The sequence below is a fragment of the Hoplias malabaricus genome, chromosome 2, assembly GCF_029633855.1.
Source record: "Hoplias malabaricus isolate fHopMal1 chromosome 2, fHopMal1.hap1, whole genome shotgun sequence".
Classification (NCBI taxonomy): Eukaryota; Metazoa; Chordata; class Actinopteri; order Characiformes; family Erythrinidae; genus Hoplias; species Hoplias malabaricus.
This window is the reverse complement of record NC_089801.1, coordinates 45628267-45655652: the sequence shown is the minus strand read 5'-3', so window position 1 is coordinate 45655652 and position 27386 is coordinate 45628267. Positions and strand designations below refer to the sequence as shown.

The window sequence follows — 27386 nt, the reverse complement described above, 5'->3', positions numbered from 1 at the left end:
AGACAGATGGACACAAATGCAGAATAGATTCCAAAGTGCAGCCAGAAGATCACTGCCACTACTGTTTAAACCCAGACAACACGCACACACTATTAAAATAATCTAAAATGCATTATTGTTGCCAGTATGCCATAGAGTGCCATAATACACAAGTCTGCTTGAACATGACTGAATCTCTTAGCACAGTTTGAGGCAGGTGGACTTTAGGTATGCATTTTGTATGATGCTTTTTGACTAACTTAAAGCAACACTATGTATGAGTTGTTATATTTGCTTTTTGCCCCCTCCCACTTGCTGTTTCAGAGTGTTTTTCCCTTCTATGGCGCGGGGGGAGGTGTTGTTTCCTACCTTCCTCCAAACATTACATAGTGCAGTTTCTGCAGTGCTGAGCCCAAAGTAGCAACACCAGTTGCTCTGTTCTCCTTATTACATTTTAAGCTGAAATTTTAAGGTAAAAATTAGGGGTGGGACTTTAACACGTTAATATCGATTAATTAATTATGGGGAAAATAACGAAATAAAAAATTTAACGCATTTTAATCACACTTTGCACCATGGAAAGTTTCTCAGTGCATGAGTTCCAGGCATACAGATTATAACATCGCACAATGTGATGATCATGATGGAGATGACGGAAGAGACTATGCTGGTGGATGGGAAATTTAAATACAAGAAACTTCCAGATCAAAGTACAAACAAAAATGTTGTTATTTGCACTTTATGCAGGAAGGAGTTTGCTTATCACAGGAGCACTTCCACCGTTCGTTAACACCTCAATGCAAAACATGTTGGGGCTAGCACGCAGGTCAGTAATGTACAGTACAGTGAACCCTCGTTTTTTTGCAGGGGATGCATTCCAAGACCACCCGCAAAAAACGAATTTCCGCGAAGTAGAGGAAAGATATATTTTTTATGTATTTAACGAGTATTTGGATGTTTAAAACCCTCCCTATACTGTTAACAACCCACCATTTGCATTAAACAGTCATTCTATAATGTTTTTCAGCTGGAATTACATGAAATATCCTACCAGTTTCTTTAATGGAGTAATTCCTAAGCTGTGATTTAGCGTCAGTAAATTTCCCTCGGATGTGGACATGAACAATACATGTACTGTAAATAAGAAATACTTGTAAATGATATATTTTGTCACCTACAGGCCACGTCTAATACATGGAAATAATAAAAAAGCCCCCTTGAAAAAAACCCGCGAAGTAGAGAATCCGTGAAAGATGAATTCCGAAGTAGCGAGGGATTACAGTACTGCAAACAGTGTCGCCAGTCAACACTCGATCACATGTCAGGGTTCACATGATTCATTCATAAACCAAACTTAAATCAATATTTTACTAATATGCTAAATACTGAAATGTGATTAAAATGTGATTCATTTCGATTCATTAATTACAAAGCTTCTAATTAATTCGATTAATTTTTTTAATCAAGTCCCACCCCTAGTAAAAATACTACCTAGCATTCCTTTAATATTCATTTACATTGTAGCCTCATGAGTCTCGATAGTCCAGTGTAAAATTAAAGAAGCTAAGTTCAGATCAAGATGTCTTGGCTGATCTAAAATCATTTGAGGTAATGGAGAAATGGTGTTGATTCCTTGCTGGAATTATATTTTTTTACATCTTTATCTACAAAACCTACTGTCACGCTTATCAGAGATGGTGACACTGATGTATGGAAGATACTTGTATCTTTAAAGTCCCTCTATTTTTCTTTCTCTCTCTCTCTCTCTCTCTCGCTTTCTCTCTTTCTTTGTGTCTTGATTGCTCTCTCTCTCTGTCTTTCTCTCTCTTTTCACTCTTGGTCTTGTTTCTCTTGATTGTAGATGGACACCAGAAATTACTTTTTTCCTTTTTTTATCCTTATATAAGAGAGATGAGATATCTCTCTCTCTCTCTCTCTCTCTCTCTCTCTCTCTCTCTCTCTCTCACCCACCTACTCCGCTTCTCCTAATTTCCTCCCCTGGAATGTGGGATAGCGTGACAGTAGGTAAACTCCTCATGTGTCTAACTAAAGGACAACATTTGAAGCTTCTGGAACAGTGACCTTGCGTTCTTCAAAAGACACAAACATTCTAATGTTAGCAGCTGAATTGCGAACACTCAGGAATTGAGCAGTTAAATAAACTAGCGCCAGTTTAAAGTGGAAGACGATGATTACATTAAATCATTAGTATAATTTTTATACATGGAACATTCTAGAAACTTCCCACTAACTACAAAGACACAGCACACCGACCTTGTGGGTGTGTGTCAGAGTTTGTGGGTTGTTGGATGAGCATGAGTGTGTGTGTGTGGCATGTTCAAAGATTCCAGTCACACTCCACATAAACCTAAAGTCAGTCAGACAGTCCTGTCTGACCCAAAAAAGTAATACATACAGTGCTGTTAGGAGCTGAAGTTTTAGCAGCAGGACCTGTTTTAATTCAATACACAGCACTGCTCATATTTTATTTTTTATTTTTTTGCTTAAAATATGTTTTTAAAAACATTTACTACCAAAGTGCAATGTTGTAAAATGACTTGTAAAATGTATTTGATTGCATACAATGCAGACAACACGTGGTGCTAAGGCTTATAATATAATTGATCATAACAGGTGTGATACATCTGCAAGAGCAAATTTAGAAACCACTAGTGTGAAGAATTTAGCTGTGTCCCAGTTGTGCACTTAACGCTGATTCTCGTGTTTGTGTGTGTAGTATGTAGTATAGTTATAAAAGTCAAAATGTTTTTATTATCTGACATATAGTACCAAACGATTTTAGTGCAGAAACGTTATGAACTACACTGTGCACTACACACTGTGCAGAGAGATATTTGAGTTTCAACATTGTCGGACAATGTTGCAGCTGCTGGTTGGTATGACGTGTATTGTCATAGCAACAGTTCACCACCTTCTGTTAATAAGAAACAGTGTAGAACGTTAAAAATGCTCACACGTTTAAGGTTGGTACAAATACTGTAGTATTAGTTGTGTAGTACACAATTGGGATGTAGCCTTGCTTTCCACTGAATTAAAGTCTTGCCTTGTTTATATAGAACCAATTGGAGTGTTTAATGAATGAAGGCACTTTCTATATGAATGTAATGAGCTACAATCCAGCTGTCTTTGACCTTTGACACATGCAGACTAGGCCTGTGTGTAATGTATATGGATCATGTGTGTGTGGAGGATTCTGACCTTTGATGCAGTCACATGGTCTCACTTCACATCTGACTGTGTCTGAATTGTCTGAACTTTTAAACATGGAAACACACTAAAATGACACAGGTAGCAGAAAGGAACTGCTGTTCACCACTGAAGGGGAAGTGTTAGTGGAGAAGTTACAAATTCTCAAGCCTTGTACCAGCGAGCCTCTCTTAAATTCTCCCTTCTGTTGTTATAAAAGTAGTTTCTCTCTCTCTCTCTCTCTCTCTCTCTCTCTCTCTCTCTCTCTCTCTGTCTGTCTGTCTGTCTGTCTGTCTGTCTGTCTGTCTCACTCACAATCCTCTCAGCTCAGACACCCTGCTGACACAATACACTTCCGTGTGTGTCAGATAGGAAGTAGTCAGCTCTTTTGCAGGAACTGAGCTCACATTTATTAATAGCCAAACCACACTTCCAGAAAAAGTTTTGACACTAAACAACAATGCAGTAACAGCTGAAATCTGTGATTTGTTAATCTACATGAACTGGGCCATATTTTAAGTGAAGAAACAAATTAAAACATTGTTGGCACAAAGGTAGGTTTACCATTGAGTCAAATAGTGAAGATTAGAAGATACTAATTGTTGCAGTTTTAAAAGTGGAAATTTATGCCCATTCTTGCTGTCTTAAGACAAGACTTAAGCTGCACCATAGTCTGTGGTGGCTGTTGCCTGATTCTCTTTTTCATGATGTGCCATGCATTATTAATAGACAGATCTAGACACAGGCAGAATACTCAAGCACAATCAAAGCATAGGTCTGTGAAACCACACTGTTGTAACTCAGGGAGAATGAGGCCTGGCATTGTCTTAAATAATTGGAAAGGTTCTCTGTGTACGACTGTCTGTTAAATACAAGGGTATTTACAAATCACAAATTCATTGTTTTATTTCATTTTACAGAATTTTTCAGGAGATGGTGTTTATAAATATGCATGCAATAATGTATTAATTTATGGAATCCAATGATTTGCTTAATGTTTATCTTTATCCCCTGATAAGGTAGGGACAGATTTACATTCATAATGTTTTGTTCAGTTTTTCACCAAGAAATATATTATTACACAGTTGGAAATAATAATGTGTTCTATAATGATATGTGTCATGTAATGCCAAAAAAGGCAAGCATTGTTTAGAAGTACAGTTTAAGATGCACAGCCCCTCATAGAAATGGCTTGTAACTCTGTTACTCACTTGCTCCATAACTCCTCCATCTATGGTTTACAAAGTGCCCTGCTTCCAAGACTTTTAAACTAATCTGAGAATCTGCCTCTTAAAAATCGGCCTGAATTCCACTGTCACTCTTAGCTTTTTGTGCCCTATTAGAATAGTGACACTCTGTCCTTTTCTTTGTATTGCTCAACTTTCACTCATTGTCCCATTTCCTCCTGCATGAACCAATATTGTATCATGCCCTCAGGGTGAGAGAGAGAAGAGAGAGAGAGAATTGAAAAGGTACAGACAGATGCAGTTATTTGCTGTACTCCCACAGGGAAATATGTTATTGAGGGATTTTTGGTTTTGAAGACTCAGACAGCAATTATGGGCCACACTTCAGCCATAGAGAGAGACAGAGACTCACACACACAAATGCTCACACACACAAAATGAATTCTGTGGTTACACTGAAGTCAATTCTTGAAGGCTCATGTCTTTGTATAAAAATGTTGTGACCTTATCTTGCTAGTGAAACCACACATTGCACACAAACGCATAGAGTCATCACACTGGACTGTATTTGAATGTGTTTGTTTCAATGACTCACAGGTTTGTGATGTAAGCTCTCAAGTGTGGACTATCAGCAGAGTCTTTAACAATTAATTTTGTACACTCTGTGATCTGTCGTTTGTGTAGATCGGACATTCTCAGATCTTCCTGGTCAGTCCGGACAGTAAAAAAGTGGCCATTGAGAAGAGCTTTCGAGAAATTTCTTTCTGCTCACAGGTATGATACACACACACACTCACACACACACACACACATACACAAACAGGTTTTGCTCTGCTGGTGTTAAATTTGTGTAAAATAATTATTACTACAACTAATTAAACTACACCTAAATAAAAATAGAAATAAATATAAGGACCATCAGAATGTCCCCAAAATACAGCAATATGTGAGATTTTCCTGTTCTTGTAAGGACCTCTGTTCCTCACAACTGTATAAACACACACGTCATCACTGTTGGAATAAAATCTTTTATCTTTATTTATGGAGGCACAAGTAGCAGGTGCCTTTTAGATTATATGTAAATAGAATGATGACTGGCTAATAGACATCAATAATCTGTGGAAAAACATGGTTACACTGACTTGATTAAAAATAATTAAAGTTTTTGTCACTTTCCTTTTAAAGTTGCTGTTTTAGGAATAAATTCTACACTTTATTTTTGGTTATTTCTATTGATACCTTTTGTTCAGAGTCAGATGCCAAGAAGGATTAACTAATACAATATTCAGTTAGTTATCTCTCTCTCTCTCTCTCTCTCTCTCTCTAGGGTATACGACATGTGGATCATTTTGGGTTTATCTGTAGAGAGACAGTAGACAGTGGGAGCTGCCAGTTTGTGTGTTACGTGTTCCAATGCACTGACGAGGCTCTGGTGAGTAAGGAAGGATGGACGGATGGATGGCTGGAGAGAAGAAAAGAGGAATGAATTCACATGTATTTTTGTTATTCGAAGAAAAAGAATCCTTTAAAAATAATTTAAAAACAGAATCTGTACCTAGACTGTATACAAAAAGGTTCCATATTTACTATTCTGTATATTACTCACTATATAGTGCACTATTATATGGACCTGAAATCAGGAGGGTAGTGAACTATTTCAGACACTACCTCATGCAGTTTTTTACCAGACAGCACCATGGACTATGGGTATCCAATCTGCACTAGTTTACATGGCTTATACACGGTTATCGCAGTACATTGTGGGATTGTTTAAGAGCACTGAAAATCGTTCACTATGTTTTTGGACACTACTATAAAATAATGCAGAAAAAAATTATATTTTATTTCATATTTTGGTTTGTTCAGTTTTGGCTCATTATTGGCAGTGTGCCAAAAATTCAATAGAGCATAGGATGCAACCCTATGTAATGGCTGGAACAACATTTTTTCCCATAATGCTATGCCCAGGTTGATGAGATCATGCTGACGCTCAAGCAGGCGTTTTCCGTGGCCGCCCTTCAGAAGAGCAGCAGGACCCAGAGTCTGCAGTGTGACACCTGCCCCATGCAGCAGCTTCACAGACTATGTGACCGTATTGAGGGTTAGAATCCACACACACACACACACACGTCATCTATATTTATCACACAGTCCAGGTTTTTGTGTATCCACGCAGCTCAACATGACACAGTGTAATGCTGAAATAGGTTCAGCAGGAGAACCGTACATTCTGTGACAGATAGAGGTGGACAGTGAGAGTGTTTTATCCTAATTGTGATACACAGTAGGCATTTCGGATTATCTTTTATGTTTCCGATTACTGTATACTCGAATTCTGAGTAGAATAATCAGCATCTTATCACCAATATTTTATTTTTCCTACTTGGAATGTCGTTTTTGTTCTGACCCTAATCATCCAATACTAACTCATTTCTGCTTATTGTGTGTGTCTGTGTGTGTGTGTGTCTTGTATATAGGTCTTCCTGCATCCAAAGCTAAGCTGGAGCTACAGAAGCATGTGGCTGGTCTGGATAATCAGGAGCAGGCGTCTGTGTTTGAGACCACCTTGGTGGGTAGGAGATCCCTATTCTAACCTGTCATGACCTGTCATTCCACTTAAACTTTTCCTTATCTGCTACCGTTTTGATTATGTAATTTTAAAAGATATTTTCTTTCCGAAGTAGAGACTTCTCTTCTGAATCAGGCTTCTATCATTATTGGTTGTGATTAAGTATATTTATTATGTATATATGTATTTATGTCCTTAATAATTACTGTTATGTTTTAACGTATATTAATTATTCTAAAGGCGTATTTAAACACCTGCAATGATGTTGCTTGAGCTTGTCATTGTGTAAAAATATGCTACTAATTTGAAGATTGCTGGATCATGTTACATATTACATGTTACATACATATTTTTGGAGATTTCATAGATGTGTTTAGAAAGTTCAGATTATTGTACATCCTATATAATATATACATTTTTCTAACCAATAAATATTTTGTATCAGTATTTACCAATATTTCTGTTGTTGTGTATCACAATGAAATAATTAGCTACTTTTTAATTTCATAATTTCTTGTCAAGTGCTGGAGTTTGAGACTTGAAAGCTAAACTAAGCAGACACTTGTGCGCGCGCACACACAAACACCGTTATTCTTGCTGCCCCAAGCTGGGGTGGTGCCAACTGCTGTGTGTTTGTGGGACATTGGAGGTTAAAGACCCATGTGCTCAAGCATACCTCAGTCAGTGTTGCTGGTGGTTGGGGAATGTGTGTGTTCTTTAGAGTGTAGGGTGTGACTGTAGTTGGCTCCAAACCTGTTTCACCAGTTAAGGTACGAATCCTTAAAGTTAACTTAGAGCCTTAATCAGGAATACCAGTAAAAGGGAGTGTATTATGTCTGCGTCCACAAGCATTAAATTATGACCCGAATTGAAATTATGTCTAAACTGAAACATTCGCATTAGCTACAAAAACTCCTCGAGTTGCCCTGGCTACTTATAGTAGCTTCAATCAGTAGATGACTAAACTTGTTTCACCATCATGTGCTTTTTACTGGGCCATGGAGAAGTTCAGTTCCTTAAGTCCCACAAGATTCAAAACATGAAGAGATCTGGTACATGGACAGTTACATTATACAAGAATTCATTAATGGTTGGGTTCTTATAACCACCACTCTAATAAAGAAACCATATTTCACCAGAGGGGAGTAATTCTCATTGAATCTCTCAGAATTTCTTTTCAAATAATTAAATGTTTGAAATGATAGACAAACTGATATGAAAAAGGCACAACACACAGCATGAGCTCAGTGCAGTGGGGCGAGGATACCTCCTCATGGAAGATGAGAGTATTGCTGGTAAATGTTGAATGCCTCTTTCCTCTAGTCCACAGTTATTCATCAACTAAATATTAAAGTAATAAACTAACGCTAGGTAAGATTTCACTTTTACAGCACTGTCCTGAAATAAAGTAGGTGGAGGAGGTGGTTACCTAGCCTTCTCCAAAAGTTACATAGACACATAGAGCAGCAACAACAGAATCTCTGTCCTCCAGATTACAACTCATTGAAATATTGCAATGGTTTTCAAGCTGTCCTTTTAAGGTAAAAATGCTACTTAGTGCTCTTTTACATCAGTTATTTCAAGTTAAATCAAATACAACTATACCTTACGTAAGCAATGCAGACTCTGAAGATTTGTCTAATAAATGAAGTCACTTGTAACACGCAAACTGGCAGCTCCCACTCTCCACTGTCTCTCTACAGATAAACCTGAAGTAATTATCTGAAGTAAAGTAGTCCTTTTCTTCTTTGTGTGTAGAAATCCAGGCCAAAGTCTGACCAGGAGGAAAACGAGCTGGTTGTGTCATGTTTACGGAGACTGTATGAAGGGAGACAGAAGTTACACATGCACACACACATTGGACAAACAAAACAGGTATAAACCCATCAAAGATGGAATTTTAGTTTATACAACAAGCATGAAAACATAAAAAAAACAATAAATTATAATATATATACATATATATATGTGTGTGTGTATATAAAGGTGTTTTTTTGTGTAACCTATAATTGTAATTCAAAATTCATTCTCACAATCTTTTGTCATTTTATGGTAACTGTTGTGTAGAATTAAAAATGATCATTGCCATAAATTGTAATTGTAAATAACGAAAATATATATAAAAATGTAAGTACTTTAAACTTGCCAAGCAAGAACAATTTATTTGTCACTGCATTCGTTCTGAATTCTATCCAGGAAAAAGCACTGCAAAAGCATGTGCATCGATTTGTTCTGTACTTATAATATTGTCTCTAAAACTTATGTGCAAGTTTTGGTTTAAATGATTCAAAGATGGTGATTTTGATGTTAACAATCGTAAAAGGCAGCGTATTAATACTACATTTTTTAATTCCACACAACAGTTATCTTAAACTGACAAAAAACAAAAAACAAATACGGGAATGTTTGAATTTTAAATTACAGTTATATATAACACAAAATTCTGTATAACATTGTGCACCTAATAATTCAAATTTTTGTGTAAGATTTACTGTAGGAGTTCTGAATTGTGGCCTGTGCAAACTACATCCAGTAACTGTATAGTGTGTGTGTGTATTAGGAGTCTCCAGCAGTGTCTGAGGAAGCGTGTGCAGGTGCTGAGGCCAGCATGAGCAGCAGTCGGCTGCGTCTAGAGCAGCTGAAGAGTCGAGCCAAAAGATCACTCACTGAGTCACTGGAGGGCATATGGAAGGTACACATGCACAAACACACACACACACACACACACACCACTGTTTCACAGTCTCTAATGAATTGTCTGTTGTGTGTTTGTGGCACAGGGCAGCAGTAAGTCAAAGTCACAAAAAGAGAACAGCGAAGATGTTTCCTCCTCAAACTCAACTATCAACAGCTCCCATCAGGTCAGTTACTAAATAAACATAAAATCTGTACCTGACACCTTCCTGATTCTGATTTTTTTTTAACAGTGCAGGTTATAGGAACCAAATGTCACAATGTCTACAGCACAAATATAGTAGAAGATATGTGGTGGATTTCCTCTTTAAGCTCATTTGCATTGCTATTGAACATAAGCCTTTTTGCTCTTTTACAAAAGAAAACATGTGTGTTCTCTGTCTTTTCAGACCGCCCTGTTGGTGGAGCCGCCTTCCCCGCCCCTCCTCCCTTCCAGTCCACTCCGTTCCCATAATTCCACGGGTGACCTGAAGCGTCTGGAGGTGGGAGACAGTAGTCAGGACCCTCAGGCTCAGGGTTTCAGGAGGAGAGCAAGTACTATCAGTCACTCTCCCTCTCTCTCAGTGTCCAGTCTGACCGTCCCCACCGAGCAGCATACTGCTGCCACCAAACCTAAACTTGTACGACACTACTCTGTCAGCACTGACTCGCCACATCAGAGCAAGTGAGTTGTGTGTGGTGTGTGTGTGTGTGTGCGTGTGTGTATAAAATGTATGTATATGTGAGAATGTTTGTGTGTGTGGGTTGTTAGGAATGTTAGGAATATTAGGGGGAGATATATTCAGTCTGATGCTTATGTAAAGAAGCCTGTTACTATTTGTACTGGAACACCTCAGTCTAAAGAGTTAAGTCATCAGTAATGATGGTGATTGGAAACAGATGTCTGAATAGTTTAATGGTTACATTTTTTTTACACCTTTTCCACAAGTTAACACAATTCTCTGGGCTCTTAATAAAACTTCTGTGACATGCTTTTGTCAAAACACCACAAAGATCAAACACCACAGCTGAGTTCTCCCCTTGTTTAAACAGCCCTGTTCAGATCGAACAGTTTCAGCAAGTTTCCTTTAAATGATAAGCCACACGCAACTCCCCTTGAGCAATCAGCAGCCTCAAGTGTGGCATACACAAGTTTAGCTTAGTTCTCTTTGTATTCCTTTTTGTTTTTACAGTTTTTACTCAGTTTAACGTCGTCTTTACACTTTCCCATAAACATGGGGTCCAGCACTGTGAGGTGATAATTTTGAAATCTCCTCACCTCCCAGAAGAACTGCAGCAAAATCAGAATGGCTGATTTTATGTTTGATTAAATTAGGCAGCCCGCAAAAAATTTGACCGTCTTCATTTTGTTGTAGAAATGTATATAAAAAAAATTTTTTTACTCTTTATTTTGCACTTTTCGTCATGTGTAAGGCTTAAAGATGACCTGTTATTTCTGATTTGAAAACTGAATTCTCTGTCTGCTTTCTGTTGTCAGGGCGACAGCAATCTAAGAAAAGATTCTTTCGAGTCTATTAATGTTAACTTTGACTTAGCTGTGTTCTTAGTTCTTTGTCTAAAATAATTGCAGTGTGGGGTTCAGAATCATCTAAGCAGCTCTGAACAGGGAGCCTAAAGTAAACCTAAAGTGAAAAGAATTGTTTCTTCAAGTGAGTGGAAGTTGCTCGTATTGACCAAAAATTCATAGAGTTGAATCTCTTGGAGTTGACTCAGTCTCGGTTTACAAGTGCCTTCTGCAGCACACTTTGAATTTAAAGTTAAATAAATGCAAAAGGTATTTGAACCGAAAGTGGCCATATTTTGGATGTTAACACTTGTAAGCCATTGTTTATGAAAGTTAATAGTATGCTTAAAATAGCATAAAAATAGATCGGGACATCTGTACTCTTTAGAGTTACCATTACCAACATGAACTATAAAACATCAGAAGAGGGGTGAGAGTTGCATGGAGGTCATGGAGAGTAATTTGTATTTGTATTGTAGACATATGACATCTGGTTCCTATCACCATCACTCTAGAGGAAGCTGACTGTGTCTCATTCTCTAGTTCAGTGAATGATCTTTTTATGTCATACGATTTAGAATGACTTTGTTTACATTTCAACAACTAACTTATGCAGAACATTTGAAACATCCTTGGAATGCCCCTTCAAACCAGAACACTCAGGAATTGAGTGCTGTCAGGGGCAGTTTTCACTCTGTTTATTCCCCATGATCAGCTCATTCTGTCTTTCCTTCCTGCTCTGTGCTTTTGAGAAGCCACAAAATGTGCTGTAATAGAGATGCCCTCTGCCCTTTCACTTCCCGTCTCCTGCGCAGTCACTTCCGATTGGGAATCATCCTGTTCCACTTCCCTTGCCCTTTGTTCTGTTCCTGTTTTTCATCCTTCTGTCTCTCAGTTGCTCACTCTCGTTCTCTTCATTCCTACGTTGTTCTCCCTTCACTCAACACGCACAGCGGTGATGCAGGCTGCCCTGCCTTTGCTTCTTCCTCCCATCTCTCCTCCCCCTCCTCTTCCTCTCCTGTGTTTCCAAGGCCGATCAAGCCAAGAGTTCAGGCCATAGAGCAGCTCACCAGACCCTACAAACGGAGGTAGTGTGTGTTTGTGTTACACCTAATGCATGATAGCAGTTTTCAATTTCAGAATTAACCACTCCTAAAATGGGTTTCCATCCAAATGTTCACAAATGTTATACTCAAAAAATTAATATTCACTATACTTATGCAAATAAACCTCAGATGGTGTAGGCCCTGGTGATCAAGGGTGACATGGAAACCGACGAGATGGGGAGATCTGAGTGGGTTTTTACTATGATCTGAATTGTTTAACAGTTGTTTATATCAAAAACACTTTAAATCAAAAAGCTAAAATTTATCATTTAATTTAATACATGTTGGGGCTTCTTGTGTTCTTAATGTTTTGAGAGGATTGTATTTAACTGGTCTCTGACTTATGCATATTGCTTTATGATGATATTAAATAGAATAATAATTTACTGTTATATAGCACCTTTCACATAGGGTTGCTTTACAATTGAGAAGGGGGGTGGGTGGAATTAGAGAGAAAGTGTTCTGAGAAAAGATAAGCTTGAGTCGAGATTTAATGGAAAGAGAGGAGGAACAGTGGATGGAAGAGGGTAAGGAGTTCCAAAAAAAGATGGAGGAAAGCCTATATCTAGGAATTGTTAGAAGACCAGAATCAGCAGATCTGAGTTTTCACAGAGGAGCATAGGGATGTCGAAGAGAGTACAGATAGTTGGGAGCTATGCCGTGTAAGTCAAGAGTAGGATTTTATATTTAATGTATTCTAGGGTGATATGGGCAGAATTTTTAGTGTGTGCTAAGACCTCAACACAGAGTTTTGAATTTACTGAACAAGACAGAGAATATTAGAAAGCTATAGTAAGCCATAGCATAGAGATTTACTGTTCTCTAACCATGATGTAATGAAAGAATGAACCAGTATCTCAGCATCTTTACAGGAAAGCAGAGAGCAGAATCTAGCTTTGCCACACAGATGGGAAAAATCCAGAGTTAATTAGAGATTTGATATGTGGAACAAAGCGGAGAGTAAGGTCAAACAGGATAGAGAGATTTCATACAGAAAATGATGGGCTGACAAAGATGTCATCAATAATGAGAGAACAATCTGAATAGGCAGAGATGGCTGACTTGGTACCAACAAAGAGAAATTCAGTTTTATTTGAAAGTTGGCTTTCAATCAATATGTTAACTCCCGAATACAACAATAGTGAGAATCATTTGAGGGTTTTACATTTTGTTTTTTACATTTCATGTCAAATCTTTGTCTTACTGGAATTCTGTGAAGCTGCTTTGTGACAACATCAGTTGTGAAAAGCGCTATATAAATAAATTTGATGTGATTTGATTTGAATCATGGGAATGATTCAGTGATTTAGAGACGAAGATAAATCTGAAAGTCATCTGCATAACAATGATTAAGTTGGGCAGTGGGAGTGAATGATATTTCCAAGCCAAAGTAAATAAAGGATAAACATCATGGGGCCCAGAACAGAACCCTAGTGTACTCCCTGAGTTACCGGGGCAGTAACTGATTTGTGCTTCCTGACAGTAACAAACTGAAATCTGTACCATTTTAGAAAAAGACTACACTTATAAAGGTTTATAGGGGCAACCGAATGGGCAACAGTGACCTGTTGTTTGCTAAATAGTGAACCCATACCCATCTATGCTCTTAAACTTCAGATCATGCTGAGTACTCACATTCTTCCACATTAAGCCAGTCAGCTTTTTCACATATTTGTTTGTTTATATATAATAATAATAATAAAAAGTTAGATTTATATAGCACCTTTCTAATACCCAAGGTCGCTTTACACAAAGGAGGAAAAAAAAAAATAATAATAAAATAAAATAATATAAATAAATAATAATAAAAATATAGAGGAATAAACTTATGCCTGCAGAGTGCAGAAGTACTGAGAGAAGAGATGTGTCTTTAGCTGTGTTTTAAAGGCAAAAAATGAAGAGCAGAGACGAAGACTTTGTGGTAATGAATTCCAGAGCTTGGGTGCCATCACGCTGAATGATCTACCACTAGCGGTAACCAATTTAAATTTTGGTACCGATAAAAGACCGCTCTCAGAGGACCTCAGTGATCTTGTAGGACAGTAGGAGTGTAAAAGTGTAGGAGTATATATATATATATGTGTGTGTGTGTGTGTTTAGACATTAATCATAATGTGTATTGTCTAATTTCACATTCTCAGGTCTTATTCTTTACTTTGACATTATTAGTAAGTTCTCTAACAATTTCCATTTCAGACAAAAACAGAGTTCACTGTTGCCCTATGTATCTGTTACGAATGATTGTTTATGACTTTTAAGGGGATTGCAACCAAATTAATAACCATGTAATAAACAGGTTTTTAAGCCATTTATAAACCTTTTATAAACCTTAGTGTTATTTTAAAGCAACGCCCTGCAATCTATCTTGAAATGAGTATAGTACAAGTGTACAACGATCTACAAATGCACTAAAATAAGAAGCTCAGGAGGTACTGTTATGAAAACGGAGTGGTCCTAATGTACAGCGAGGAGAGAAGAGGGACGGAGAGTGAGGGGAAGTCTGTAGCCATATGCAATCAATAAAATCTCCAGTCTACAGCAGAGATCACATTTGTTTTTATGTGCCTAACAACAACCGCTCATAATATTACGCTGCTTATCGTTACTGCCGCAGCTGTTGTTGGTTTCCAAAGCCCGTTGTTCCTGTTAGAGACTGTGTTTTGAGACATCACCAACTACATTCCCGGAGAGAGCTGTGATAGTGGAAAAAGAACCAGATACCAGGTGCCAAAAAGCAAGTAGAGTCAAATACAGTACGTACAATGCATTAGAAAAGCGCCACTGGGTTATCAGGCAGCAAGTGCGTTATGCTGCATCAAGGCAAGGGATTGAGCAGTAAGGGGGGGGTGTGGTGATGTGTGCTGTTGCAAATTTTAGGCCTTTTCCATTCTGGTTTTTTTTTTTTTTGATTGTTTTATTGGATTTGCAAAAACTCACTTTCTCTGTAAGACTTGTCTTGCTTCTAGTGCTGGCTCAATCACTTCCAACCAGGTTTTGCTCTTTACCCTTCTATCGCATATTCTCCTCATCCATCCATCTTTCTCTCTCTATCTCTCTCAGTCCGTCAGGGCTGAGCGGACTGAGGGCCAGACTCTACTCCTCTTCCTCTGTTCCAAACTTCCTCAAGTTTCTGGCACCTGTAGAGGAGCAGGATGATTCCTCCTCCCTCTCTCTGAGAAAGAGGTACTCCTTCATTCTCTCTGTGTTTCCATGTATTTCTTTTCCATCTCTCTCACTCTGTCTCTGTCACTCTTTTCTGTGCCTCCCCTTAGAGATAATTGATGCAGTGGGACTGTAGGAGCAGCAGGAAACCACTAGAGGGTGGTCATTGATTTCTAAATTGAGATGTAGATGCCTTTGATGATTTGGTGGATAGGCTCTAGTCGTCTGTGGTATATCTGACTAACTGTCACATTAAATGTTTGTCTGTGTGTGTGTGTGTGTGTGTGTGTGTGTGTGTGTGTGTGTGTGTAGTGATGTTGCAGCACTCTCTAGTCCTGGTGCAATGTGTGTGGCTGGGGAGGACAGTCCATTACGCAATCGCAGACACTCATGGAGACAGCAGATCTTCCTCAGAGTTGCTACACCACAGAAGGGCTCAGATACATCAGGTAAAACACATGCAAAAACAAACACACACACACACTATGACATGATCATAGACCACAAATCATTTATTTAACCACCAGACAAAGCTATCTTTAAGTACAGCTTTCTACATACTGTTAAATCAATGGTCGTCCCCACTTACTATGTTATGGTCAGCATTCAAATTCTCATGAGAGCTGAAGGTCATACTCTGCAAGAAAGGTTTTCTGTCTCTAAACCCAGTATGTGAGGAACCTGCTACATCCTCCTCACTTATATCTAAGCTGCTGGTTACTGATTTATCAGTATAATTTATAAAAATTGTATTGTGCTTTGACTTTGGTCACAAAAGCACTAAACCTGTCATCTTGGAGCAGGTCAGATTACACCATGAATGACCACCAACAAAGCAGAGTTCCATAATCTCCATTATGAGATGTTGTTTGCAGAGAGATCAAATGTTGGCTAAGGAAATGGAAAAGGAAATTCATAACTGCAATGATGAAAATTGGAGAATATAATGAGTGTGAGATGCAGAACAAAATAATTCTTAAAATGTATATGTATATATATATATGTATATGTGTGTGTGTGTGTGTGTATATATATATATATATATATATATATATATATATATATATATATATATATATATATATATATATATATATATATATATATATATATATATATATATATACACCTGTGGAGGGAAGCATCTGAATAAACAGATTAATGTCTTATATGTCCTTCTGCTTAATTGTGTCTCAGATCCATATATATTTTATGTAAGGCATAAACAAACATTTCATGTACAGTGCGTATCTTACTTATTTAGCAGCTCCTTTTGTCGACTTTTCAGTTCACCCTTAAAACTCCCAAAACCTTAAAAATCTCCACTTTACATTCTACACTACCGAGTGCCCTTATGATAATTATGTGGTTTTCTCCCATATGTGATGTTCAGTTCTGTACATCAAAAACAAGCAGATCCACTGAAAAGGTTTTATGTTAACTGATATTTACGGATGACACAGTTTTCACAGAAGGAGCATATGGTTTTTTTGTAATGAATTTACAATTAAATTAAAGGGTTTTACATGTTTTCTATGTGTAGGCAGTGAGTAAATAATTTGGTCCCATCCATCTTTGTCATTTATACTGACTCGACTTGGTCTGAAAGTCTGAACCGTCCAAAAAGTGTTTTTACATTACACAAGAATAAAGCCTTGGTTCAGTTTGGTCTGGACCAAGACCACCTCTTTTGGTCTGGCTATATTCCTGCCCTTCTGGTCCGAGGCTTGAGCTGAGGAACCCTTACACATGCTGGTTCAGACCAAACCGAAATGTCAGATGGTCCAAATAAGACATGTGAAAGCACCCTTATGGTTGATAAATGTGTTTTCATATGAAGCACAGAAAATACTGAAAACTTATGTGCCACACTTTCGTCCAAATACACAGCACGCACACCCATATGAACACTGACAAAGGTATGTACCTGTGACTTCATTTTTTTTTGTAGTGTCTGTTTGTGTGAACAATTTAAAAAAAAAAAAAAACACTGATAAGTCACGTCAGAGGTCACAGTACGACACACAGTGTGTGTTTACACAGAGATAAAGGAGTATGTGATGTAGTGTTGCAAGATATTCTGTTACTTTAACCAGTGCTGTTCCAAATGCTGATAAAGCTTACCGTTTCATTTCTGTTGAAAACATAAGTCCTTATCAACTGTAGGGAAAATGAATCACGAGTAGTGATGGCAGAATCTAATTCTTGGCAGAACCTAAACTTGACTGGTCTGCAAAAAATCCTAATAATAGCTGACATTAAATAACAAGAGTTTACATCAAAGAAACCAAATTAATAAGGTATATAAAGTATATAGGGTGCAGTTTGTGTCATGTGTCATATATATATATATATAGATATAGATGTGTGTGTGTTTATGTTTTTTTAAATATTTATAATATTTTATTTTCTTGTAGAGTTTTTTTATTTTTAATGCCACATATAATGCCGCATTTAAAAAGCCACAAGGAGGGGGCGCCGTGGGAGCTCACTCACTGTTTTCACACTCCGAAAACCAAAGAAAAAAACGCCCAGTAGCCCACCACAGTTTTGAGTTTAGTACTGAGTTTGGGTTAAATAAGAGAAGAAGGAAGATGAAAATAGACAAATACTCAGAAGACCCTTCACTTTACTTTGTGCTCACAGGTATGAGGCTTTATCCTCCAAATGTGTGTTTTGAGCTTCAGTTTGCTGGAAAACCCTCTGCTGTGGTGTGCTAAACCACAAGTGACTGTTAGCTGACCAGCTATGCTTCTAATCAGTGTAGAGCAGGTCTTATTTCTGCTTATTTTCACACTTTTCTTTTTCTCCAGCATCAGTCACTGAAACAGGTTTTTTATAGTCTCCATGTGTGTCTGTGTGTCCTGTTAGGCTCTGCTGAGCTAAATTGAACAGCACAAACACTCCGAAAACCCTTTACTTTACCCTGCTCTCAGATATAATGCTCAGCGCAGCCCAGCAGTGCACCTTCCACCCCCCCTCTATGGTTATACCATGATAATATTTTGAGACAGTGTGATGGTATGAAAAATGTGGATATCATCCATCCCTATCTTCAAGCAAACATTAGGTGTGGAGATATCTATAATACAGTCCACAGAAGCATTTTAAAAATTTAAGACAGTGCTGTGTTTTTTGTTTTTTTTTATATTATTAATTATTATCTTTTTCTTTGGGTCTGAGGGGTACATCAGATTTCAATATTATTGGGCTGGCATACATGTTTGAGCACCACCAAGTTGTTGTTTTATCATTGTAACCCAAGATATATATTTTTAAAATATAAATAAATAAATTGGTGAGATAATTGATGAATAAACTGAGAAAATCCCTCATTTGCAGTATATTAAATGAATATTGACCTGCCTTTGTAAAACTATAAATGCCTAACTTATCAGACTATGTGGAGCACAGCCTTTAATCACATGGCACATGGTTTTCACAAACATAAATTTATGGAAATCCATTATGTAATCTGATGGATTTTGACCTTTGTCCAAATTGTAGCCTTACGTAAGCAAAAGAAATTACTTCCAGTGGTTTCAGTGCTGCTGACTTAAAAGGAAATAGATAATAAGATTGATGGAACATGATAGAAATCTTTCTGAAGCTGACAGTGACCGATGAACTGAATGTTTCCTTGTAACCCATTGTTTACAACTGTGGCGGGTTGGAGTCCTTAGAACCAGCACAAGACATGTAAAACATTGGCACACTCGTGCCTAGGTGTGTGTGTTTGCAAAAGGTAAGGCAGATGAAACAGGAGGCTTGTTTGCTGGTAGGTAGGTGTGGTGGCAGCAGCAGCAGAACAGATTCCATTATAAGATCTTTATTGATCCGTGTCAATGACCTAGGCCATTCAACTCTAAGTAAACATGAAAAAGCTGTCGTTCTATATTCACATTAACTGACCTTTTCATCTTTTCTGCCCTATTAAAAACAATATTAACACACGTCCTTAAAGCACTTTAGCAAAACAACTGAAAACAAACTGACGACTGACTTCAAAAATGTAGTAGCTTTTGTTTTCTGGCATGAATTTCAAACAGTTCACTCATTTGATAATGTTAACCTTTCTATTCTATGTTTTTGTGTTTAATCATGTCTTATCTTGAGTCTTATCAGATGCCAGATGCTCTTATTAAAGGGGACTCGATTGTGTGGAAATGCTCTGCTTTCTTTACATATAGAAGCCCCACGGATATTAAGGTGGGATGGTATGATTAAGGCTTCTTCCATGAAGTTTAAGTTGTCTGTAAGTTTTTGTTGACAGTTTGAATTACCACAGAAACTCTTTCATAACTTGAATTATTTATTTTTGTGTTACTTTTGTTCAGTTTACTTTCATGCAGGTAGCAGTCTCTTGAATATGGAGACATTCCGCCTTACATAATATGAAATAACAAAAATAAGTCAGTATTAATAAGGAGTAAAGCAATATCCTCATCTCGGTTCAGGCTTCTCAAAGTTTGGAGGTCTCTCGGTTGTCTAAAAAAAAAAACTTGCCTTTAAGAGCACCTTACATTTTGAATTATATTGCAAATGTAGAGTGAATCAGAGCCTTAGTTAGCCTTAAGTCACATCTGTATAGCATTTGTAGGGTTCCTACCCAAACTGGGAATCAAATCCTACATCCATTACTCATTGACTTAATCTGGCTCTCTTTTCTTTTTTCTCTGTTTGAACTGGTGCTTGAATTTGTGGTTAAAGCACATTTATAGAAGGACGGATCTTAGCTGGAAGGCTGAGAGATCAAATGCCCTTATGCAATTTGTTTACACACAAAACAGAGGAAAGGAAACAGAAAAAAAGCCCAACACTGTTTCTAAAGAAAATCACCAGTGTTCAGGTTATTGTTGTTTTCTTTGCTGAAAACTTCCTGCTGCTCTGGTATTGGTCTGATGTGAATTCTACGTGTCATACCAAAATAGCAGACTCATGATTGGTCACTCTGATCTTGGCCACATTAAGTGGCAAAAGGCACCAGACTCACCGTAGAGTGTCTGGCCCACAGTGAGCTTGCCCTTTGGTTGAAAAATTTGAGGACTTACTATTAATTTATAATAATTGTAACTAAAGTATACATAAATAGAGGGTCCCAAGTGGCACAGTGGTCTAATTGTTGGGCCAATCATAGAGAAATTACAAGTACACATCCATGTGATGCTGCAGCCATTTAGTTGCAATCTACGTGATCTATGTACATAGACCGTGGTCCCATTCCAGACCCCCCATTTAGTTATTTTTTAATTATAATTACTATATATTCACAAATACTTACCCAGGTTGCTCTTTAGGCCTTGCCTCTGGGTAGGTAGGACAGCCACCTCTTGCCTCACTAGTGCCCATGTTGCTACCTAGAACAGTGTCTAATGGGAGATTCAGTGCAAGGCTGGAATAAGAGATAACAAATCCCCCCCAAAAATCATGAGAGCATATGTATATGATGAAAAGAATTGGACTCAAATGTGTCTGTAGGTGTGAATGTGTGTGTTGCCCTGTGAAAGACTGGAGCACTCTCCAGAGTCTGTTTCTGCCGTGTGCCCAGTGATTCCGGGTAGGCTCTGGACCCACCGTGACCCTGAATTTCATAAGCGGTTACAGACAGTGAATGAATTAATTAATTATTAGAAACAATATTATTAGTAGTAGTATTAGTATTATTACATGTTTTTATTATGTTTTAAGTCATATAACATATACAAAATATATTTCTGATGTTTTTTAAAACAGCAGCAGGTGTCGTGTTTTTGCCTTTTTTTCCCTATTCTATTAAATGAAAAAAAAAAAGACATCAACAATATATAAAGCCCTTTCTACAGTCTAAGTGCAGTTGGTGATTATTAATGTCCACTAGGAGGTGCAGATGTGCTTTTACGTTTTGAGTCGAGTAGACTATATGAGTTATTTAGGTTTAGGATCACATCTCATATATATATATATATATACATAATAGGCAAATAATATAATATCTGTAATAGCCAAACTATATAGTATATTATAGCTACACTATATAGCCAAATATTTATGCTCCTCCAGTGTTTACTCTGGCCACTTGCAATTACAATAAAATTGCAATTACTGATCAATGTACAACTTAACACAAATGTGAACATGGAGACTGATTTATAGGTCAGTGTTTGTTTGTTTTTTTCTCTAGGGGTTATACAAGTTGTGTGTGAGCAGGATGTGTACACCTCTGTGAAATGTAAAGAAAATAAATCCATTGAATAGAAAAGCCTTTGAATCTATATGCTAGTGCATGGATGTGATTCCTGACTTGAAGTGTCTGTAACGTCCAGATGAGTGATATGCTGGCTTCTCTTCCATGTGCCAGAATGCTGATGGATTGATGAACTCACTGCCTTCCTCTCTTTGCCTCTCTCTCTCTCACTCACTCACACTCTCTCACACACACACACACACACACTCTCTCTCTCTGAATATAAAATAGGCTTGTTTGATTAACTGGGGTTGGCAGGACATTAGAGCCACTTCTGTAAATCTTCAGTTGACTGTCATAACAAAGCCTAGGGGGATGTCTCAGCAGAAGAGTGAAAAGCAAGGAATAGATAGACAGAACGAAAAAAAATGAATGTATTTCCCATATCTAGGCCTTCAGAACAATAGCAGTGTGTCAGTTTATACTGCTTTGACTCCTAACTCAAATAATACATCGATAATATCAGATGTTATTGAGCATTTTTGTTACTTTCCAGTTAACACTGCCATTGTCAAAGTTATTAATTTCCCAGGTGATATTTCTGAGGAGAATAAATGTGCAACAATATACTGGCATATAAGGAGTTATTAATAGAATGTATTAAAGGAAATGAAAAATAAGTCTAAATCTTATCAACTCTGCAAGACCTGGTAGACCACCAAAACTGGCATCAGTACATAAAAAGCAGTTACAAACACCCATATTTGAGAAATAGAAACAAATCAAGCTCCACTCTCACGTCAGGTCTGAAAAACAAACACTACAGGTGAATTTGTCCATCCACTGAGAGAGGACAACTCATTGCTCTGGGTCTGAAAGGATGTGATAACATAAAATCGAATTTTCTACTATCAGTGGTTTTTAAATAATATTACTCGGACCACAAGAAGAACATTTGGTGAGGAATTAATGGCTTGTGTGTGCGCTAATTGTCCACATCATTCATGTATTTTGGGTTTTATTTTTTTTAATCGTGTCTTTACGTGCAGATGCTTAATTAGGTCAGAGTGCTTGAAGTATTGAAAACAAAAATGTTTCTTTCATAGTTGCATAAGTCACCCATGTTTTGCTCAGGTGATTCTCCTGGAGGCCTTTCACTGTAAATATGTTGTATTGTCTCCACCCAAATACAAATGACTCATATCGCTAGCTATTTTTGAAAGCTGGATTGGGTGTGCCACAGAAGGGGAAACATAAAACAAGATGCTAGAACTGAGGCTAAATAAAGTCCCATTCATGCACATGTCAAAATTGATGCTCCTGTCAGATTGCAAATGTTGGCCCAAAATATAAAGGTGTATTAAATATTTGTCTTTAGACACTTTTTTGTAACGTGTATATAAAGTGTATTTGTGGAGAATATTAGGTATCTAATATCTAGGTAACTACACACAACAGTATAGTTTTTATCAGCACATCTGAAAGAGAAACTTGATTTCAGTTTAAACACTCAGATAATTTATTGGGAACATCTTATTATCAAGCCTCAGGGTGCAATGAAAACAAATTTGCTCATTTGCACATTGTTGCCTTCTGTGGTTGTGTGGCCCTTGTCAGTATCATTTTGTATGAAGATTACTCAATAGCAGTACAAACTAATGGTGGACAGTATCCTAAATCCTAAAATAATATCAGAGCAGTTTAGGGTATTTTTGCCTTAATGATATTTTTTAGAACAATTTTATTGACAAAAAAAATAATTTGTGCATGCATATAAGCAGCAAAATTAAAACATAATGTAAAATATCCTTAAAACATCACAGTAAATGATAAATACAATAGATGCTGTGCATGAGTCAGTGTAGTCTCTCTGAGCTAGAGCTCATTGGCTGACTGCATTTATGACTTTCCTCAAACTCAACTGGGCGCTTTTGCTTGAGGTGCTGAGACAGATTAGTTAGTGTTCCATGTTTTGTTGTTACAGGCTTCTTTCATACCTTACATATTACCATGGTTTGTGGTACTTCTGAAATTTTGTAACCAAACCACCTCCACACTCCTGAAGTCGCCCCCCTCCCCGGAACCAACTCCTCAACCACAGAGATCCCCCCCTCCCCCTCCCTGAACGATATGACATGGCACAGCTCTATTATAAACTCTTGTTTGTACTGTATCTTTGCATCAGCAATTTGCTGTGTTATGCGCAATAAACATTCACAAGCTCTACACACACTTTCATTCCACCATCACATCACTGCAGACCTGAGACTTTTCCACAGCCCAAATAAAACTGCTCTGGCCTGGTCTTGTGATATTGACCATTGAGGAACAGGTTGAAAAGTGGCAAACAAAGAATGCAGCACAACAAATTCACTAAAGTCTGTAATTGTAGACCTACAAAGTGTTCCTTTACGGTCAGTGGAGCTGATCAAATGGACAATGACTGTAGAAACAAGGATGCAATTTTAATGTTAAAGCGGATTCGTTTTTTGGGATCTTTAACTGTTTGGACATTAATCATGACATTAACACGCCACCTACATGAAATTCACAGAAAGATGAACCTATACAGCTACACTGTATGTCCAGCAAAGACCCTGTGTCTGACTTGTGAAACACTGAATAGCATCCCTTTGTGGAGTTATTTGTAAATGTGTGTATGGAAATCGCGCCTTTTGTGCTGTTCCAAACAGTGCAGTTACAAACCGGTTTCATGAGATGCTTTGCATCATAAACTCATTTTATAATTAGTATATACTACTGCTGCTTTGATGTGCATGGAATGAGAAGTTCTGTTGTGTAGTTCTTATGTTCAGTGCCAAGTGTCAGCTAGAATTAAGTTGTGGAGCGGTGGAACTGCATGCTCCAAAGCAATAAGGATGCATCCAGTTCCTTTTTCAGTCACTTTTATTTACCTTGATTTTACTGAGGTAGGGCTGGATGGCATGGCCAAAATTGATATAACGATATACTTCTTGATTTCAGTCAATAAAATATTATTCAGATAGCAATATGAATAATATAAAAGCCACAGATAAACTGCCAAGAGCAAAAAAGAATCATGACATCACCGTCAAACATAAACACGTTGTCTTATTCAATATTAATATTTTTAAACCAACTTTAAAATTGGGTGCTGTGAACTGAATGCAGTGCCCTGTAATGAACGTCAGTCAATGAGAGATGTAAATAATGTATATTGAAATATTGAAAATATTTTTTATTGAAACATTATAAATTGCAATGTAGATTGATATTTAATTATTGTCCAACCATATATTGAGAGTACATATACAATGTAGTCAAGGTAATACATAAAACAAAAAATTATAAATTATAGCAGTTCATTTCACAAGGAGAAATCTAATTTAACCATAGGAAATAATAAAAATTATGAAAATCAAACTCGGATAATAATGAATTAAACAATTTATAGTTCTAGAGTAACTAAAATAGTAAGAATAAATAATAAGAATATTAAACAAAAAGTAAACAAAAATCAAAAAACACAATACCAAGACCAAAATCATGAGGTATTAACAAGAACCAAATCAAAGAGTGGCAGGCTGAGTGGAGGTGGTAGAGACAGAGTTTAAATATGGAGTGACAAAAGTGAGCATTAGAGCTGTGATTTAGAGCTTCCTGTAGTGAGTTCTATTTCACTGGAGCGATGTTTTTATGTTTGAATAGCATTAAATCAGTTATTGCTTCTAATTTGATATACTTGATATACCTTGATTTGAATACTACATATTAGTAATCTCATTTTCAGACAAAATGCTGGATAGACAGGTGTCCACAAAAGTTTGGTCCCATATTTTAACATATTAATTTGCACAAATATGATGGCTGCAGTCAAGCGAAGTTGTAACAGCATTTTTGGACAGTGTCTGGAAGGAGGTGCAGAAAGTGCAAAATGATGTAATATTTGTGTGTGTGTGTGTGTGTGTGTGTGTGTGTGTGTGTTGGGTGTGGTGTTCCACCCTGTGTTTTGCTGAAGGTCATGTTGACAGACTGCCAGAGGAGAGCACCCACCTTATTGACCCATTTGTGCAAGAGTGCATGTGAGTACATTGGCTGGGCGTTGGTTGAGGCTGTAGGGTAGCTTATTTGCAGAGGGAGTGCCTCATGAGTGTTTGTGTTTGTGGAGATGGCGAGGAACACACAAATATGTTTGCTGAGGGGTGTGTGTGTGTGTTTGCATAGGGAATGGAAAGTGTGTATAAGCCAATGTTGTAACATAAGTCACTATATGTAAAAGAAAAATAACCCACCACCCACATATTGAATTAGTTTGTTCAGTCTGTGCGGAAGACATCAGAAGTGTGTTGTATGTGAGGTGTGATTCTCACACCTCACATATAACAGTCCCTCATTTAAACATCAGTCCCTCATTCAAAAACATTTGCTTGTTGATTTTAAAGTTATTTTTTAAAAACCCTAGCAACACTGCTGTGTCTGATCCACTCTTACCAGCACAACTCAGCACCACTATGTCAGTGTCACTGCAGCACTGAGAATGAACCCTTTACATAAAAGCCACCTATATGGCTTTTATATCAGAAAATAAAGTGAGGAGGGTCTATAAATCTAAATTAATTGTGTATAAAATATGCACACGTTGCTATTACTGTTCCATAGGTGTGTAATATGGAAATTTATTTATTTATTTATTTACTTTTTGCTGTAAATGTAACTGACTCTAAATTCAGGACGCTGCTGAAACTGTATGAAAGTGAACACAGGCCGAACATTAGAATTAGAGTTAGAATCACTTTATTGGCCACTGTGCTGCAGACAGATGAATTTGTTCTCCGCTTTTAACCCAGTCCGTGCAGTGAAAGACACATTTACACACACACACTAGTGAACACTGGGGGGCAGTGAGCACACATGCCCTGATCGGTGGGCAGTCCTAGCCATGGTGCCCATGGTGCCTTGCTCAAGGGCACTTCAGTCATGACCTGTTTGCTCTGGGGATTGAACTGGCAACCGTTCGGTTACAAGACCAGTTCCCTAACCACAAGGCCAAGGCTGCCCCTTTTCATGCTATGAAACTATAAAAACATTTGTTTTGTTCACTTGCACAATATCCCAGTGTTTGCTTCCCTTTCTTCTTCAGAATGAGGAACATTCCAGAACAAGTTACTGGGGGGAAAAAAAGACACAACCTTTTGAAATGTATTTTTTCATATAGTTAGAAGATTCTGTCACTGACACAGGCCTAGTGCATTGCGCACATACACACACTACTGCTTCTTTAATAATCATTAAGGCAGGGAATTATTTAATTTCTACCTAGGACATTGCTACCTCTCTACTTTTACCTCCTCACCCTTCCTGCACTTTTATGCATGTTTGTGTTTTTGCATTTACGTGCATGTGTGCAGACAATGTGTTTAAAAAAATTTTTAAAAACCACTTAGACACCACCCAAACGACAGGGTGGATCCCAAACCACAAAATACTACTTTTGTTTTTGAAAAAAGAAAAATAAAGTGCTGAGAGAGAGCCCAAAATACTGATTTAGTTACAAACATACAAATATCACCTGATGGAGTGATGACTATCAAGAGTGAGTAAGTGAGTTACTCACTCACTCATTTACACATGTACGTACTTACTCACCTAGCCAAAAGTAAATTTTGGTAAGTGTCATGCAGTGTAAAGAAGTATATTACTTTGGTACAACAAATGTATTCTTCACAACCACTGTTTTATTTGTTTTAAATGCAGATATCTACACCACAGCAAATTCTTCTCAGTGAAAATAGAAGCCTGACACTTTGTTTACATGGAATGATCTCATTAGAGT

The 27386-nt window shown here is 37.4% G+C and overlaps 1 protein-coding gene across 3 annotated transcripts in view; it reads left to right on the top strand.

Annotated features, from left to right (window-relative positions):
• The window catches only part of tbc1d1 (TBC1 (tre-2/USP6, BUB2, cdc16) domain family, member 1), a 96028-nt gene that overhangs the window by 36235 nt on the left and 32407 nt on the right, over positions 1 to 27386 (top strand). For 2 of the 3 annotated variants that reach the window (XM_066660297.1, XM_066660298.1), the window contains 9 exons: positions 5058 to 5147; positions 5701 to 5805; positions 6342 to 6474; positions 6851 to 6942; positions 8701 to 8817; positions 9503 to 9634; positions 9723 to 9803; positions 10026 to 10300; positions 15721 to 15857. In XM_066660297.1, coding sequence (XP_066516394.1) covers positions 5058 to 5147; positions 5701 to 5805; positions 6342 to 6474; positions 6851 to 6942; positions 8701 to 8817; positions 9503 to 9634; positions 9723 to 9803; positions 10026 to 10300; positions 15721 to 15857 — 1162 coding nt within the window. Of the gene's footprint in view, positions 1 to 5057; positions 5148 to 5700; positions 5806 to 6341; positions 6475 to 6850; positions 6943 to 8700; positions 8818 to 9502; positions 9635 to 9722; positions 9804 to 10025; positions 10301 to 15720; positions 15858 to 17998; positions 18055 to 25571; positions 25636 to 27386 lie in introns of those variants that run through there. The other variant, XM_066660299.1, reaches the window with a different exon arrangement.